Source organism: Vipera ursinii (genome assembly GCF_947247035.1).
Source record: "Vipera ursinii genome assembly, chromosome: 6".
NCBI classification, from domain to species: domain Eukaryota; kingdom Metazoa; phylum Chordata; class Lepidosauria; order Squamata; family Viperidae; genus Vipera; species Vipera ursinii.
The window spans coordinates 63661252-63679508 of NC_139515.1; the positions used below are offsets into that span (position 1 = coordinate 63661252).

At 38.7% G+C, this 18257-nt stretch overlaps 1 protein-coding gene across 4 annotated transcripts in view; it reads left to right on the forward strand.

Annotated features, from left to right (window-relative positions):
- Nucleotides 1–18257, forward strand: part of SSTR3 (somatostatin receptor 3) — a 364665-nt gene continuing 346408 nt past the window's right edge. The window contains exons 1-4 of one of the 4 annotated variants that reach the window (XM_083365955.1): nucleotides 1–122; nucleotides 233–294; nucleotides 880–976; nucleotides 7783–11598. In XM_083365955.1, coding sequence (XP_083222081.1) covers nucleotides 7837–9078 — 1242 coding nt within the window. In that variant the 5' untranslated portion in view covers nucleotides 1–122; nucleotides 233–294; nucleotides 880–976; nucleotides 7783–7836 and the 3' untranslated portion in view covers nucleotides 9079–11598. Of the gene's footprint in view, nucleotides 295–879; nucleotides 977–7782; nucleotides 11599–18257 lie in introns of those variants that run through there. The other 3 variants (XM_083365954.1, XR_014492890.1, XR_014492889.1) reach the window with 3 other exon arrangements.

An 18257-nucleotide genomic window follows, 5' to 3' on the forward strand; every position in this document is an offset into this window, starting at 1 on the left:
GAAGACCAGGTGGGAGAGTATTAAAGGCAGGCAGCAAGCAGGCAGGCCGATGTGGGAGCAAAGAGACCAGGAGACGGTATGTCAGCCCAGGAGGAGCAGCCAAAGGAAAAAAAGCTAACCAGGTGCCTGAAAGGAGAAGGAAAGTTGAAGAGATAAAAAAAAGCTTCTCAGTCTGATGTAAAAGACAGTGGATTCAGGCATTCCTTTCCTTTTTTTTTTTCTTATATAAAAGAAGACAGAAGAAGATGAAATATCATCCTGGCAAGTGAAGGCGGATACCCATTTGTTGAATCTGTGAGTATCCGGCACAGCCTCCTGTCTCTGGCTTTACCTTCACATTCAATTGCATGCAAAACTTTACTTTGGCACCAGGGCAATTGATGCTCTCTGCTCCGTGCCTCTCCCTCTTCCATCTTCTTCAGATAAGCAGGATTTTTACTTGGCGGGGGGGGGGGGGTGGGTGGGGGAAGGTTCCCAACATTCGTTAGTTTTGAGCCACGGAGGAAAAGGAGCAAGTGGATGAGTGCTGCAATGTGCTGCCTTATCAAATTCAGTTTTGTCATTAGTTGATGTTTTCCCAGCTCTGTCTGCTACAGCTACCTGTTGTCATTCATTTAATTCTGTCATGCAACTGGCAGCTATATACTCCAGAAAAGTTTCTTGTCTTTTTAAAGGATTTTTCTCTGAATAACTGGTAGGTAGAAGATTGCAATCTTGGGATTGAAAAATCTGTAGGACATAAGCTGTATTTGTAGAGTAGCCTGTCCCTGGGGTTGGGGATTTTTTTTGGGGGGGGGGTATAGGTGGGGATAGGTTTAGGAGAAATGCAACAATTCTATTTATTTATTATCTAACTTCATATTCCATCTATTTCTTCAGACTCAAGACAGTTTAAAAATTGGTAGCCCTGATATAAATTATGGGCAGTGTGGAGAGAGTCATGATGACATGCTAATTTCAGAAACAGATTTCATAGGTAAGGTTCCACTGAGAGTATAACATGAGAGCCAATCTGGTGTGTTGCTTAAAGGCACCAGACTAGAAACCAAGACACTGTGAGTTCTAATCCTGCCTTAAGCATGGACCCAGATGGGTGACCTTGGGTCAGTCATTTTCTCTCAGCCCTATGAAGAATCTCTTGGTAAGTCATTTTTGAAATTGATGCCAGGCAACTGGGGTCTGTTCAGGCAGTCACCGGGAGTCAGGCACACAAAAAAGGAAGGTAATAAGTAACCATTGCCATATCAAACACACTTATGCACATATGCATCTACTGGAAATTTTCAAAATTGTTGACTTTGCTCAAAGACTGATATGGATGAAGTTCCTTAAATTTTCTTTTTTCAGATATAGTTCTAAGTAATTTGGAATTTCTCTTTATAAATCAGTGGCATTGTTTTCTCTGATGGGAAGAATAATATTCTCACATGTAGAAGTACAGCCTTTTGCTCTTTTTTATTTTTCTATGCAGCAAAATATGGCAAAAGTATGTTAAGGTTACAAAAGTGTGCTTGGTTGTTGTTTTTTTAAAAGAAACTGTTAGACAAAATGGAGCCCAATAATTGTACACATAAGCATTTGCAAAGAATGTGGACACCTGAAGCATATGTAGAAAGTAGAGTGGTGTCGCGATACACTCATAATTTATTCTGTCCAAAAGCATATTTAGTCACTAGGAGCAAAAAAAAATGACTTGGTGGCACATAATCAATTAATCAATCAAAAGCTTATAGGTCTGCCTGCGCAAACTATTATAGGTTTGTTCTGTTTGAAGAACTCTATAAATATATCTGATTTTCAGCATTTTGGAATCTTTCATGTTGACTTGTGGGAGAGGGCAAGATAAAGGTCTAATTGTTACTAAATTATACCTTGGGATCCAAATGTTTTTCTTTAAGGCCATGCTTTATTTCTCAAACATTGCATTTTCCTGCTAGTTAATCAGTCACTGTTCTTCTCAGGATAAAAAGTATTTTTCCCCCTACTTTCCGTATAGATTGAGGCAGTCAGAAATGCTCCCTAAGATATAGCTGATGGTCCAAATCTGATGGGGAGGGTTACTAATAAATAATACTGTACTGTATTGGTAAGAAACCACATTCTCTTTGTTCTCTTTTTAAGCATTGTAAATTGGATCATGGTTGGGATTTTTTAAACAATGTTTTTAATGTTTCTCTAATGAGCAGCCACATTGCTGATTTTTCAGGGCTCACTTTAAAAACCCCACTGCTATTCATCCTCAACCTCTACTAGTTTAGACTATGCTTTTCCCCATGATGTTCCCATTTCCAAGCTAGGTTTCCATCACTCAAACACCATACCCGTGTTTTGAACTGTTGTCACTATTTACAAGTTTTTATTCCTAATGTTTTCTTATAAATACCTCCAATTATAACCAACAGAGATTCAGCAACTAAAATGTAATTAAAATTGATAGTGATTCAGAGTGTCAAATGCTTTCTTCAATAAGCATGACAACAAGCCATCTTGTATTACTAAGTAACCACATTAAAGCTACATAATCGGAGTCCTAGGCATCCATGCAGTTATTTAAAGTTTGTGAATAGGCAGCTCCCAGATGATTTTTAAAAGTTATCTCAAACTGTAATTTGTATTTGATCATAAAAAGATACACTAAGAAAACCAATTTAATAATATTAACCTTACTTAATTTGCCATAAACGTTAATTTTCAATTAAATATTGATTTAATCCAATTTAGGTTTTATCCTGGCTTTGAACACTGTGCGTACCATCTGAAGACCCTTTGTGCTTTAAAAAGTTTGCACAGCCCAGCAATTCACTATTACGTAGGAATTTCAGTCTGTTTGCAGACTAACATAGAGACATTGGTACTGATCTGGCATCTTCTGTATGCATGACAATGCTCTGTCATTGTGTTATTGGCCTTTCCCTCAATATAAACTCATGAGAAAACCCCTATAATTTACACTTGTTAATGCTTTGATTCAAAACCATATATCTACCAAATCTTTAGTTACATTCATTCACCTTTCTATAAGTTCCATAATGAGAAATAACAACAGAAACTACTACAAGCACTGTCTGAATACATACGAGTTTTAAGTTATAGATAAGTGGCTAGAGAGAATGTTCTATAGGCTAACTATATAGTTAAGGGATAATCATAACTATACTATCATTCCATAGCTCTAGAGTTAGCTGCATTGCCGTAGAATAATTTATCTTTGCAAGTACCAGATTTTTTTTAATGAACATAATAGAAGACAAATTAACTCAGTATAAGTCCAATATTTAAGTCAATCCAATTCAATGAATGGTGATCTTTTTTTAAAAAAAAGAATGGTTTTTCTGCATTTTGTTTTAATTACTATTAAGAGACTCAAATTACTGAATTTAGCTGGATATTAGGGATTTCACAATATGTTCCAATCATTTCTACAAATGAACTGGGAAATGCAATCAGACATGGGAAGGGGTGGGAGAATAACCTATTGTTTTAAAGACAGAATGATACTGAAAAAGGCCATGCTGCAAATTGAATATTAACATTTGAATAATGGAGGGTGTTTTTCATGAAGAAAAAAATGCATAAACAAGTTAACTTGTGGCATTTCCACCCCAGTAATATATATGTATATATATATTCTATCGAGCATGTGGGTTCTTTATTTCTGGAGGCTTTTAAGATGAGTCTCTCATGGATGGTTAATTGGTTCTCGAAGAGACACTTGTACGGCAGGCTGAGACAAAGAGGCAGTCGCGGAACCAGCGAAATCCTGGGGCTGGACAGGGGACAGATTATATCTTCCCTCAGTGTGGAAGGGACTGCCACTTTTGAATTGGCCTTTTTAGCCACACCAGATGCTGCTTTAGGACCTCTTTCCAGAGCACGATACTATAGTCTTTCGAGACTGAAGGATGCCAATGATGAGACTAGTTGTACTTTGCAATCCTCTTCCAGAATTATCTGGTTCAATACTACATCCATAGCTAATTACAAAGGTGTATCTGAAAGATTGTGGTTGTACAGCCAACTGCAAGTAGACACAATGCGTGTTGTAAGAAAGGGTTCTTTATATTATCACCATAGATTGACCATATGATGAAAAAAATTTTTAGAATTCTCACAGGCAGATAATATAATAGCATATGTTCATGGAAGAAAAATATAATCTGTCACTGAAGCGATTTACAATCAAGATAAGCTTTCATCACCTCCAGCTATGTATTTATAGGGTTTATAGGAACATCACTTTCAAACAGCAGGTTCTAATTATTTTGAAGATTGTGGGTGTGTATGTATGGCCTCTGTGTGTATGTGTGTGTGTTTAAAAATGGAAATTTCATCTTTTGATGGTTTAATAATCATCATTCTAATGGTAGAACTATAAGCTTTACATCCAAATGCTTTTTGGTACTGGATAAACAACTAATGTCAACTTTGCATTATTAAGTCCTGCTTTTCCCACATAGCACTGGGAAAGGATCATTCTCTGTAATCATGGAAAATTGTTCAGCGACTATTCCAGCCTTCCCAATGTGATGCTTTCCATATGGCTTAGACAACAAAGTCAGAGCTGTGTATCCTGATCTTGAGGCTGCCTGGGTAGGACTTTGGAGAAGAAATCCCAGGCATCCAAACACAAGAAAATTGCTTAGTAAAAATTTGAAGTAAAGGAAATAAAGCACTTATTTGTACTTTGTGAAAAGTAAATAGATCGTTATCCTTTCACCTGATGGATAATGGGTTTACTTTCACTTCAAAAGATAAAAATGTTGAGTGGGTAGTGGTGTTCCTACACTTGCCTTATTACACTTGCATGTCCTGCCTTTGAAGTTCCCTTTTCTTCCTATACTTCCACTGCACAGTCCTCTCTCCAGCAGCTTCCCACACTTCAACTGTCTCCCAAGGGAAGAAAAGCATCATGACTGCACTTCTCCCACTGAGGTAGGAAGTCACCTCAGGAATTCTCCAAGCTAAGATCTAATTCTTCGGCCTTAATCTTTCCATTGGACTGGAAATAGGATTTTCTGTAAATAAGTCCTCATCTAATCACCGATCGTCATATTTTTAGTTTTAACTATATTCTATTCTGTTTCCATCAGTTACTGATTTAACATTTGCCATAAATAGATGTTTGTGCATTGATATTCACAGATTTTCTGGAGAAATATTTAAACTGAGTAACGGGGACAGTGATTTAATTGACACAGAACATTCCTGTCCTTGGCAATCTAAAAATTATAGGGTTATCCATATTGTAGCATAGAGGCGTATGTGTGGACAAGAATGTCAACCTAGCTTTCAAGCAAAATCAAGCTTTTAATAGTGAGTGCCACACCAAGTGCACTAATCTAACAAGAAAATAAGGGAACTTAGGCACCACACAGGTTATGTAGAAAGTAAACACAGGATCAGTCACAAAGGACTCAAATGTCTATACACCAATGCACAGAGTATGAACAGTAAACAGAGTGAACTAGAAATTCAGGTTAATGAGGAAGGGAGGGAGTTGCAGGTGAACTATATATTTCAAAGATCCTGAAGCAATGGGGAACTACCAGAGGACTGGAAAAGAGCTGATGTAGTTCCCATCTTCAAAAAAGGAAAAAAATGGATCCAGGAAACTACAGACCTATTAGCCTGGCCCCAAAACCTGGGAAGATCTTGGAAAAGATAATCAAGCAACAAATCAGTGAACACCTAGAGGAAAACAAAGTCATTACCAAAAGCCAACATGGGTTTGTCAATAACAGATCATGCCAGACAAATCTTATTGCATTCTTTGACCAAGTGACAAAATTAGTGGATCATAGGTATGGTGTGGATATAATTTACTTGGACTTCAGTAAGGCATTTCATAAAAGACCACAACCTACCACCTGATAAGATAATGTCAGTTAGACAGTATCACCATCAGATGGATTTGCAGCTGGCTGACCGACCATACTCAGTGTGTGGTCCTCAATGGAACTGCATCTACATGGAGGGAAGTGTGTAGTGGGGTGCCCCAGGGCTCTGTTCTGAGCCCAGTGCTCTTCAACATCTACATCAATGATTTGGATGAGGGGATAGATGGGGAACTCATCAAATTTGCAGACGACACCAAAATGGCAGGAATAGCCAACACTCCAGAAGATAGGGTTAAGATACAGAAGGATCTTGACAGATTTGAACATTGGACTCTATCTATCAAAATTAAATTCAATGGTGAAAAAAGTAAGGTTCTCCATTTAGGCAAGAAAAACTAAATGCACAGGTATAGTATAGGTGATACCCTGCTCAATAGTAGTAACTGTGAGAGGGCTCTTGGAATCCTAGTGAACAATTACTTAAATATGAGCCAGCAGTGTGCTGCAGCTGCCAAAAAAAGCCAACACAGTGCTAAGTTGCATTAGCAGAGGGATAAAATCAAGATCACATGAAGTGTTAACACCACTTTACAATGTCTTGGTAAGGCCACACTTGGAATACTGCATCCAGATTTGGTCACCACAATGTAAAAAAGTTGTCGAGACTCTAGAAAGAGTACAGAGAAGAGCAACAAAGATGATTAGGGGACTGGAGGCTAAAACATATAGGGAACGGTTGCTGGAATTGGGTATGTCTAGTTTAATGAAGAGCAGGATGAGTGGTGACATGGCAGCAGTTTTCCAATATCTCATGGGTTGCCACAAAGACAAGAGAGTCAAGCTATTCTCCAAAGCACCTGAAGGCCAGACAAGAAGCAACAGATGGAAACTAACCAAAGAGAGAAGCAACCTAGAACTAAGGAGAAACTTCCTCACAGAACAATTAATCAGTGGAACAACTCACCTCCAGAAGCTGTGAATGCTCCAACACTGGAAGTCTTTAAGAAGAGATTGGACAACCATTTGTCTGAAATGGTATATGGTTTCCTGCCTGAGCAGGGGGTTGGACTAGATGACTTTCAAGGTCCCTTCCAATTATTATTATTATTATTATTATTATTATTATTATTATTATTATTATTATTATTATCATCATCATCATCATCATCATCATCATCATCATCATCATCTAATATGTAATATTTATGTTCAGTTTTGCTTCAAATGTTTTGTTTTAAAAAGTCCCCTAATATAAGACATCAAACTGATTCTCTATAGATACACTGTCATCAATTAAATATTTAGCTGACAGGACTTGCTCTTCTTAGAAACACCATCTTGAGTATGTGTATGCATGAGCTCCTGTATCTAATTTGCCTTTAGAGGAAATAATTTTGACAATGCATGATGATCGAGTTGGTTGAAAAATATGTCTTAATGTACATTAGAGTTCTATCTGTTATGGCTCTTGAGCCTCATTTTTATTAGGTAAGGAATCTAAGTTTGGACCTTATTCTGGTCACTTAATAAGATTTTATGTTGTTCGCATGATCTGTTTGATGCCAACCTCATTATACATAACAATCTGCTCTCTTGTGATATTCTGAAGATAAAGATTGCTCTATTTTTCAAGATTTTTTTAACATGGTGTTTCTTTTTTCCCTTTATTCTACCAATTTTCTCTGAAAATTTATCATTATTCCACTTCTTAGTTGTGCCTTAACTCAGGAATAAGGCCTGCTGAAAACTAAATATCCACTATAGCCAACATTACGGTAGAAGCAATGGAGATATATAGACAATTCTAGCCTGTAGTCATGAGATTCACTGGCCATCATTTGCTATTCCATATCTTAAGCCCTCTGCAGAGTTACATACTATCTAAAATGCTTGTGGATCATAAGGTGAATGATAAATTATCTGTTTCTGTTCTTGTCAAATACAGAGTCCTCCAAAGGGATCCTGTGGATAATTCTGTCCTGCTGTTCCTTTTTCTGCCATGGACAGTTTCAACTTCTCCACCACAGTGGCTGTTTGGGAAGAAAATTCAACAACTTCTGGTACAGCCTTTCTTTCTGGAAATTTATCCCTAGCTTCTAGTCTGGGCCTAGATATTAGTGGTGTCCTTATTCCCCTGGTATATCTCATTGTCTGTGTTGTAGGACTAGCTGGAAATTCTCTAGTCATTTATGTGGTTTTGTGCCATTCAGTTAGTGAATCAGTGACTAACATCTATATCTTCAACTTGGCACTGGCAGATGAACTCTTTATGCTTGGCCTACCCTTCTTGGCAGCACAAAATGCTTTATCATACTGGCCTTTTGGTTCATTTATGTGCCGTCTAGTAATGGCTGTGGATGCCATAAACCAATTTACTAGTATTTTCTGCCTCACCGTGATGAGCATTGACCGCTATCTAGCTGTGGTGCACCCTGTGAAATCCTCAAAATGGCGGACAGTCCGAGTAGCTAAGACTGTCAGTGCCACTGTGTGGGTAATCTCATCTGTGGTGGTGCTGCCTGTGGTTGTGTTTTCAGAAGTCCCTCATGGTATGAGTACATGCCACATTAAATGGCCCGAGCCTGCTTCAGTATGGAAAGCAGGTTTCATCATCTACACAGCTACACTCGGCTTCTTTGGGCCACTGCTGATTATCTGCTTGTGTTACCTGCTTATTGTTGTCAAAGTTCGTTCATCAGGTAGAAAGGTGCAAGCACTGACAGCTAAACGCAAACGGTCTGAACGGAGAATCACACGCATGGTAGTAATTGTGGTGGCAGTCTTTGTACTCTGTTGGCTACCTTTCTATATGCTCAACATCATCAACGTCATCTGGACTTTGCCTGAGGAACCATCACTCTTTGGAATTTACTTTCTGGTTGTTGTCCTGCCCTATGCCAACAGTTGTACCAATCCTATCATCTATGGCTTCCTCTCCTACCGATTCAAACAGGGTTTTCGCAAAGCCATCTTGAGACCTTCCCGGCGAGTGCAGAACCAAGAAGTAGCCATGGCAACCACTGCAGATAACATGGAAGAAGAGGAAGACGGGGAGGAGGAGGAAGAAGAGGAAATGTTAGCTAAAGTAAAGGAGATCAGCAAGATCACCCAAAATGGTAATGGAGGCCAGCAAGAGAGTGAACTTGCCAGTGAGCCAGGAAGAGGCAGTGAACACAAGCCAAATTCTGAAGAGCCCATAAGTTGTGAGAAGCCCAACATAATTAACATCAGCTGTTTATAGTGATAGGGAACTGGATCTCTCCCTCTTTCTCCTGAAATTGCCTGGCAAAGACTCATGTAATATTTTCTTTAAAAAAAGAGTAATTCATAAATTAAGGAGTTTTATAGTAATAACCAGTCCTGTGATGTCTTTTTGAAGCAAGGTACTCTACAGTACTAACATGACCATAACTATTCCCATAAATCAGAATAACTGAACAGAAACTGAAAACAGCCTTGACCCATCATTAAGTAAAGAAGTAGGGATAAGATTGTCTTTGTTCTTTGCAAATGCTCAGAGATTGATAATTAGAATCAACTGCTCAGCAAAATTTCAACTAAATTTGCCCTCTGATCTAGAAATTCACTGCACAGGAAAGCTAAAGCTACTTTTATGGAGTCTGGCTACAAAAACAGAAGCTTGCAAGTGTGATTGTACCTCCTCCTCCTTCATATTATTTAGTTAAATAGTAATACCAAGGCACTTCCAATGTTATCTCATTGCAGAATTCAAAAATGTTTCGTCCCTTTGGCCTAGGTTCCCTCATATCTTTGTCAAGGTTATCTTCCTTACTTATAGGTAGACAGAAGTATATTTACAATTAGGTTTAGCACATCTCAGTTTCAAAAATATGGATGTTTTACCACATGGCAACAAGGAAACATAGAAATGTCTCTTTTTTGCCTTCTAGTGGCTATTTGGATTTTTCGCAATCTCCAGAATTCAGATCTCCAAAGGAAATGTTTTGGATATGGTAAAACTGTGACTGGGGGTCATGACAGCTGAGTGATTAAAGACACTGAAATGTCAGCTATAAATAGAGTGAGCTCCCATTATTTGCCACAGTTCCTGCCCACCTAGCAATTTGAAAGCATGCATATGTGAGTAAATAAAAAGGTACCACTTTGGTGGTAAGGTATACACCTCAGCATATAGTCATGCTGGCCACATGATCACAGAAATGTATTTGGACAATGCTTGCTCCCTCAGCTAAAAAACTAAAATAAGCACCACATCCTAGAGTTGGAAACCTTTACAAGTGTGATTGCCCATCAGTGGTACCTCAAAGTAACCATTCCTTCAAAATCAAGAAAAGTCAGGCCCAAGATAATCTGGGCCATAGGCCCATGGCAGGTTGAAGTCTCCCAGGACCATAAGCCTGGGGAATTTCACTGCCAACCCAAAGGTGCTTTTTCACAAGGCAACTCTTGTTTTTCTTTGAAGACATATTGCTTCTCATCCAAGAAGCTTCTTGGATGAAAAGCAAAATGTCTTTAAGAAAAAACAACCAGTTGCCTCGTGTAAAAGGCCCTTTGGGATAACTATGACCTGGATGACTGAGAATCTCCATAAACATTCACTACCAACCCTGAAATGGCCTGCAGCCACAGGGAGGTTGCCATGCAGCAGGGATGCTGGTACACTAGCAACAATCCCAACTGATCTGATGAGCGTAGCTTCAGAAACATGGTCTCACAACTGGAGACTTGGGGACCAAAGCCCTGAAAGTCTAGGGCTACACAGTTCAACCTAAGCAATATGTCTTTTCTTCTAGTGGAATAGTAATATCCCTTTTTCCCTCTCCAGAAGCTCTTCTATGTCTTTAAAAGCTGTATGATAGAAGTTTATTGTACTAGCAACAGTTCAATTGATAGATGGAAATGGATGCACTGGGAATAGTTACAACTCCCCACAGGTATTTGATACTGCCATCTGTGCTTCTTTAAATTTTGTTGACATTTTTTGAAATAAATTGCCTGAACCAGGTTCTTCCTAGTAAGCTGAAATTTGATAGTAACACTCTTCCTACAAGGAAATTGTCATTTCTTGCAGCACTTCTGAAGTCATGTAACACACATGGGACATTGCATGCAAGACTTAAAAGAATGTGGAGGGTGATCAGGTGGCACATAGTCCCATTTCCTTTAGTTGTTATATGGCTTTACCTCAGTTTTATACCTTGAACTTTTCCATATCTCTGGTTGCTGAGATACCCTACTATAATCCAGATTTCTGTATGTGATTTTGGACACCTCCAGAGGAGACTTTAGCAGAAGAGCATATAAGGTTCACTTCATCTACTACAGGTATGTCAAACACATGGCCCATGGGGCAGATGTGGCCCACGCCCACCCCAGCCCTACAAAGGCAAAAAAAAAGTCCCAATACGTCATGATACCCCACGATGCGATCGAGTTTGTCACTTGTGATCTAGTGGGTTTGAAGTGACAAGTATGAGGAAAATCTTGTACTTCAAGATCAACTCAAATTATACCTTTTCCTCACAGAGAGCTTTTGTACATTTCTAACATCTGGTCAATTACTGTCTTTGAGTTAGATGGAATTTGAGCATTCCCTGAATCTTGTCAATCTTATAATTATTAAAAACAACTATGTGAGGGACTCTGAATACATCAAAGTTATATGTTTTCTCCAGTGTAAAAGCAGTCTTTGTCCTGCATTTTATCCTGCTTTTAGTTGTGGAGGAAGAATATGCACACACACAAACAGAGAGCCCATAAACATATAATTTAAAATGTATAATTTACTTCATCATATCCCAGCCTCTTAAGTTAGATAGTTAAGGAGAATCTACGAAAACAATATATATATATATATATATATATATATATATATATATATATATGGATCCTTGGTTTTTCGGGTTTTTCCCCGCGTAGAACTAGAGGTGTAGGCGCAACGTTTCGACGGAATCCCATCCGTCATCATCAGGCTTTAGCTTCCTTCTTCTGGGAGAAGCATGTGGCTGTTTGTTCCTCTTTTTTAAACTGCCAGAGGGGGTGTGTTCTGTGGAGGTGTGCTCTGATTGGGTAGGGGACCAAGTGTGTTCTGATTGGGTGGGAGTGTGTTTTGAATGGTGGGTGTGTTCTGATTGGGTGGGGGGGTGTTCTGAGAACACACCCACCATTCAAAACACACTCCCACCCAATCAGAACACACTTGGTCCCCTACCCAATCAGAGCACACCTCCGCAGAACACACCCCCTCTGGCAGTTTAAAAAAAGAGGAACAAACAGCCACATGCTTCTCCCAGAAGAAGGAAGCTAAAGCCTGATGATGACGGATGGGATTCCGTCGAAACGTTGCGCCTACACCTCTAGTTCTACGCGGGGAAAAACCCGAAAAACCAAGGATCCACATACAGGCACCCGCGAAAACCTCAGAAAACATATATATATATATATATATATATATATATATATATATATATATATATATATATATATATATATATATATATATATATATTTCATATATCACATTTTTCATATATCACATGTCCTTTCAAATGTGCCTATGGGTGATGTGAGGTTGTTAAAACAGTGGTATTTTCAGTTACTTAAAATAAAAAATTCAGATTCAGTTTTGTGGGTCCAAAGGAAAAAAATATTTTCAAATATGCGTCCTGACATGCACTACCATTATAATTACTGTGTTGGATAATATTGTAAAGATTATCAGCTGTGTATGGCATATATTGCTTACTGTAGTTTTGGAAAGAATTCTGGGAACTACAGGGGCATAATAAATTTATTAAAAGCAACAAATTTTTCATAAACTACAGAGAAAATTTAGTGGCTCTTATTTCTGAACATGCAGCATACAATCATGCCTGTGGTATTATTATGAGCTTTAAAATTCCTCACTGAGTGTGAAACCCTGCAGTGTCGCAATAGGAGGGTGGTGCTTCATCAGCAATATGTTATTGTGCTTATCAGATGGGCCTCATTAAAAATCAGAAGTTGTGAGAACAAGCTTCTAATTAAAGTTGCAGGGGATCCCTGATGTATGTGGATGTCTGGAGGTCAAACACAAATTACTGTGGTATTTCACCTTGTGGTTCCATTCCCTAATCTCTAAGACACTTACATGAAAACACCAAACACAGCTTGCTTCCTGCAAAAGCCTTTTCACCATATCCAATTTGCTTTTAAGTTATGTTGGGAATCCAGCTGGGACAGTATATCAAGTTAAACATTCCCACCAATTATCCTCTGCAAATCCTCCCAAATTACATCTTACTGTCACCAGAAGGTACAAACTCCTAAGTCTGACTTATAATTTAAAATGTTAAAAAAGAGGGTACCAAGTGCTTGTCATCAATAGACATTAGGGATAATTTGAGGGTCTTGATACATAAACAAAAAATATGTCTTGCATGGGTTCAAATACAGATCCTTCTGCCTTTGGATGGAATGGGATAGGATAGAGTTAGGTAGGATAAGAAGATAGTTAAGTATTTATATTTACAGAGTATGAAACGTTTCTCTTCCTGTATGGAGTATAAAATAAAAAGGTGAGAAACAGAGAAAAAATAAGTTATTGCAGCCATAACAAGCCCAAGTTAATTTGAAATCCCTGGAAATTTCAAAGACTCTCATTTTGGATTGCTTATTTAAAAAAACAAGAAGTATGCCAGAACTTTGCACAGTGACTTTATTTTAAAAGGTTCAAAGTTCCAAATTTCACCTGCAACTCCCTCCCTTCCCAGTACAAGCCTGATGATGTCAAGGACACAAGATTCTTGTATACAAACTGTCAAGCATTTATTGGTTTTAGAAAACAATTTATATAGCCACTCAACTCACTGAAGTGACTCTAGGTGGCATACAAGGTTAAAACTAAAACAATAGTGCAATTCAAGAGCCATGATAACAAAATGATTGTGTGTGTCTTTGTCTGTGTCTGTGTATGTCTTGAGAAAGGCCAACTGGGTTTGGGGCCATCAGGGTCTTGGGGGGGGGACACTGAGGGAAGATGAGGCAACAGAGAAAGTGTACCACAAAGGAACGGAGTGGACCCAGTATTGCTGTATACAATTCTAGCCTTTCCAAATACTCTATATGTGCATGGAGAAACGGAAGGGGATCATTTCACCATGCTTCACTAAATGTTATTTACAGTGCAATAATCCAGTTTTCCTTCCATTCCTTTTTTCTTAAAACCCCCTTTCCTTTTTCTAGTTCATTCATTTTCCCACTCTATAAATAGGTTAATAGCAATAACCATCTGATATTCCAGATGTCATTCAAAATCTTTCATGAGGATACGTATACAGCATCATTATGGATTCTGTAGGGAGAGAAGTAATTTGAAAGGCAGGAAAAAAAATCTATTAAAAATCCTGCCAAATGCACTTGTTTTTCAGGGAGGGAGGAAGGAAGGAAGGAAGGAAGGAAGGAAGGAAGGAAGGAAGGAAGGAAGGAAGGAAGGAAGGAAGGAAGGAAGGAAGGAAGGAAGGATAAATGATTTTCTCAGGAAATGAAGGTTTAAACTTCCTCTGTATGAATAAAATTACATGTACTTAATTTCAGAAGGATTTTATCTTAGTTATTTTAATCCACTTTGTTCATTTTTTTAACTGATAGAAAACTACACGGAAGGTTTTTAAAAAGTAAAATAAGACATTATGCGAATAACTGCAGGACAAAATGTAGTAATCCACGCTTTATATTTGCACTGTGTCTTTCCTATGAAAGCGTATGGTGTCATATTGGGGATAATTTTCTTCCTTCCAACATAGATTAGATGGAAATATAATGACTGGACAAGTCACCAAATAATGTTGTTGCCTAGTACAGATCTGAGTCAGGTTCCAAAGCCAAGATATCTTTCTTCAGCACTATGAATCAAGAACTGCCTCTCTTTTTTATCTGAATTTAAGCACTAGATCACATAAAAATGACACATGGTGTGTGCATGTGTGTGTGTGTAAACTTGTCACCCACCTCTATATGTCTCCATGGGTATGTTTGAAGTCCTATATCGGGAAGTAAATTAGTAGATTTACATTTCTATAAAAATATTACTGGATGAGGCTGCACAGGGCTAACAGCAGTGGGTTGAAGCAGATCTCAGATATAAAAAAAGCTGAAAGAACTGGTGCTCTGTATCTTCCTGACTCCTCCATCTGGACATGGGTGAGAGAGCTTGGTGTGGGAAGCTGAGCGAACTGTCAGACTTTTCTTGCTACACTTGACATTCACAGCTCCAGACTTTCATATTTTTTTGCTCCTCCGGCCTGAATAGCCTTAAGGGTTCAATCTTGCTTGCATATCGTGCAATAGAAAAATGCTGTGGATGACAACAGAAGAGAATCATGTAGATTCACATGGAGAGACAAAAGACAAAAATATATATTAACTCCAGGTACAAAAGCTGAGATAAGCATATCAGACCCTCCAGGATGCAAAGGGATTTTTAAATTAATTATTATCAGAGAGTGACCACAGCTGCTACTATAGCAGCCAGCTGCAGTGCCTCTTTCCAGCTCTGTTTGATCAAGGCTAGGCTGCATAGAAACAAGCAAAACAAATCCCCTATGTACACTTGCACACACGCACATAAAAACACACACACATTCTTTATTCTACCGGCAAAAGCAAAGGAGCAGAAGGCATCTCTTTTGTGCCCACATCACTAAAAGTTTAAGCTGGCCCACCATCAGCACCCACACAAACTACACAAATCCACCATACTTGCACGCAAACAAGATTCACCCACGCAGCACATGCACCACGTAGCACACATTCAACTGTCTGTACCCACAAAATTAATTAGTCACATCTTTTCAGTGCAGGCTGGCTTTAAAACGCCTTAAGCTAAGACTAGAATGCCTTTGAAAATAGTCATTTGCTGGAATTTTCAAGAAGGGGAAGGGCATGGCAAGGGAATGGATTGGACTGGCACCCACATAAGCTATTTATATCGAAACCTCTTCATTCCTGGTCTTCCTTGCTAGCTTTTCTTGGAAGAGCATGGTCCTATACAGTAAAGAAGGTCCAGCCAGCAATTCGTACAGCCTAGGAAGTAAGGGTGGGGATCTTGGGTCGAGTTTGATTGAAAGAGAAGGAAAAGATTTTAGGGCTTCCTGTTTAAGAGAGAAGTCACATTCCCCCTTTCTTCCCCAAGATACACTGACTGACATGTCACTGTTCTGTAAATGCAAGGTGAAACTAAAACTCTTCATCTGCTTGATTGAGTAGAAAATATGCAAATATTTGTCCTTTGCTTTCTGAAGCAAAGGCTATGAGGAACCTCATACTGAGCATCTGGCTCCCGCTTCACTCCTCAAGCCCATTATGCAAAATAAGTGCACGCCCAGCTATTCATTATGTGTGCCAGATGTCAGAAGTGGAGAATCTGTAGGCTTCATAAGTTGCCAGAGTGCTTTCTTTACCATTGAGGCTGATGGGAATTATAATTCTGCAATAATGAGAGGGACACATCCTCTCTGCCTGTGCATATCCACTGGAGTCTAACACTGGAACATATGGGGGGGGGCTCTTTTTCCTTCAGGACTCTTTCCATGGCCACCTGTGAAAAGCAGGAATTTGAAAGATGATGCTTTTCTCACCATCACCACATGAAAAATGTAGTGTTGTAATATATAACAATGACACAGCTTTCGGAAGAGTTGGTAATTTTTTCACACACAAAAGAATGACAATAATGTAAAGAAGATTAGCTTTCTTATCATAGAAAAAACCTCTTTGGATGTTAAATAGTTATGTGACAGCAGAAATGGTTAGAGTGGTGGGTCCTTCACATATAGTCCTTGAGTCCTTTGGCTTACGCTTGGAAACTGAAGCTCAAATACATTTGGAGGGAGTGATGGTCAAGAAAGAAGAATGAAATCGTTACCTACATCAAGAGTCATTATATTTATTGATTCAGTTATTGTATTTTAATTTAACCATTTTTGTCAATGCTTTAACATTTCTTATCCTGTTCCTACTCATTCCTGTAGTATATGCTCATGGCACATCATTCAAAAAATGTATGACATTGACATAAAATTCTACACCTGCTTTTCATATGGATTTTTTTTCAAGAGACACTTGGACACACTCTTCACATATCAGCTGTATGCATGAGTAGATTGTGGGTGTTCTAGCATTTGAGTTGCTTCAGTTTGCTTGCTGTCCAAATCACTCTACAGAGGGAAGCTATTTCTTCTGTTCTCCATCTGAGCTTAGCACACTTAAAGAAATACACTTAAAGACAAACGCGAATGCTGTTTGTCGACTTCAGTTCGGCATTTAATACAATTGTTCCTCAGCATCTAGTAGACAACCTGAGCCTTTTAGGCTTTAAATGCACCTTTGTGCAACTGGATTCTTGGTTTTCTTATTGACAGGCCCCAGTATATGCAAGTTGGGACTAATATTTCTAACATTTTCTTGAGCACAGGTTCTCCTCAGGGTTGCATCCTAAGGCCGCTGTTGTTCATCCTGTTGACCCATGACTATTGTGCTATGTTTGCCACCAACCATATTGTGAAATATGCGGACAATACAACTGGACCTTATTCAAGATGGGCCTTATTCAAGTTGACAATGAGGGTGCTTACCACAAGGAGGTTGAGGTTTTGGTGAACTAGTGTAATAAAAACAGCCTAGTTTTAAATGCTGGAAAAACTAAAGAGATCATTGTCAATTTCAGAAAAGGCAGGCACAGCCACACTCCTATATGTATTAATTATTCACCTGTGGAAATGGTTAGCAGCATCAAAGTTCTCGGTGTGCAGCTAATGAGTAGGCTGGCTGGTCACTCAACACCGAGACACTGGGCAGAGCAGCGTCTGCATTTTTTGCATCGCATAAGAAAAGTACATCTTTTTTCCCCTGCTCTTACCACTTTGTATAGAGAGTTGATCGAGAGCATCCTGTCATATTGCATTACATTTGGTTTGGAAGCATTACTGCATCAGACAGGAAGGCGGTGCAGAGTGATAAGGATGGCAGAAAAGATTATTGGCAGTTCACTCCCTTCTATCCAGGACATAGCATATAAGCATTGCTTGAGCAGTATTGCCTGGGGCACTACCCATCCTCTTCATGACCTGTTTTCCTTGTTACCTTCTGGGAGAAGACTTCGTGGTAGTATTTGAAGCAGAACATCCAGATTCAGTCAGTCTTGTTCCATACAGTATCAACCTTGTGAACTCTCAAGCTTCCTCTTTCCACTACGTATTCAAGATGGACAGTGATTAACATTTATATGTATTTATATGTAAGGGTGTAGGTATATGCCTATGTATGTATATAGCATGTTTATGTGTGTTATGTATGTGTACACTTTTTAGAGCAGGCAACAGAATTTAATTTTTAATGTGTGCCAGTGTGCCCATAGTAAAAAAAATGACAATAAAGGTTATCTATCTATCTATCTATCTA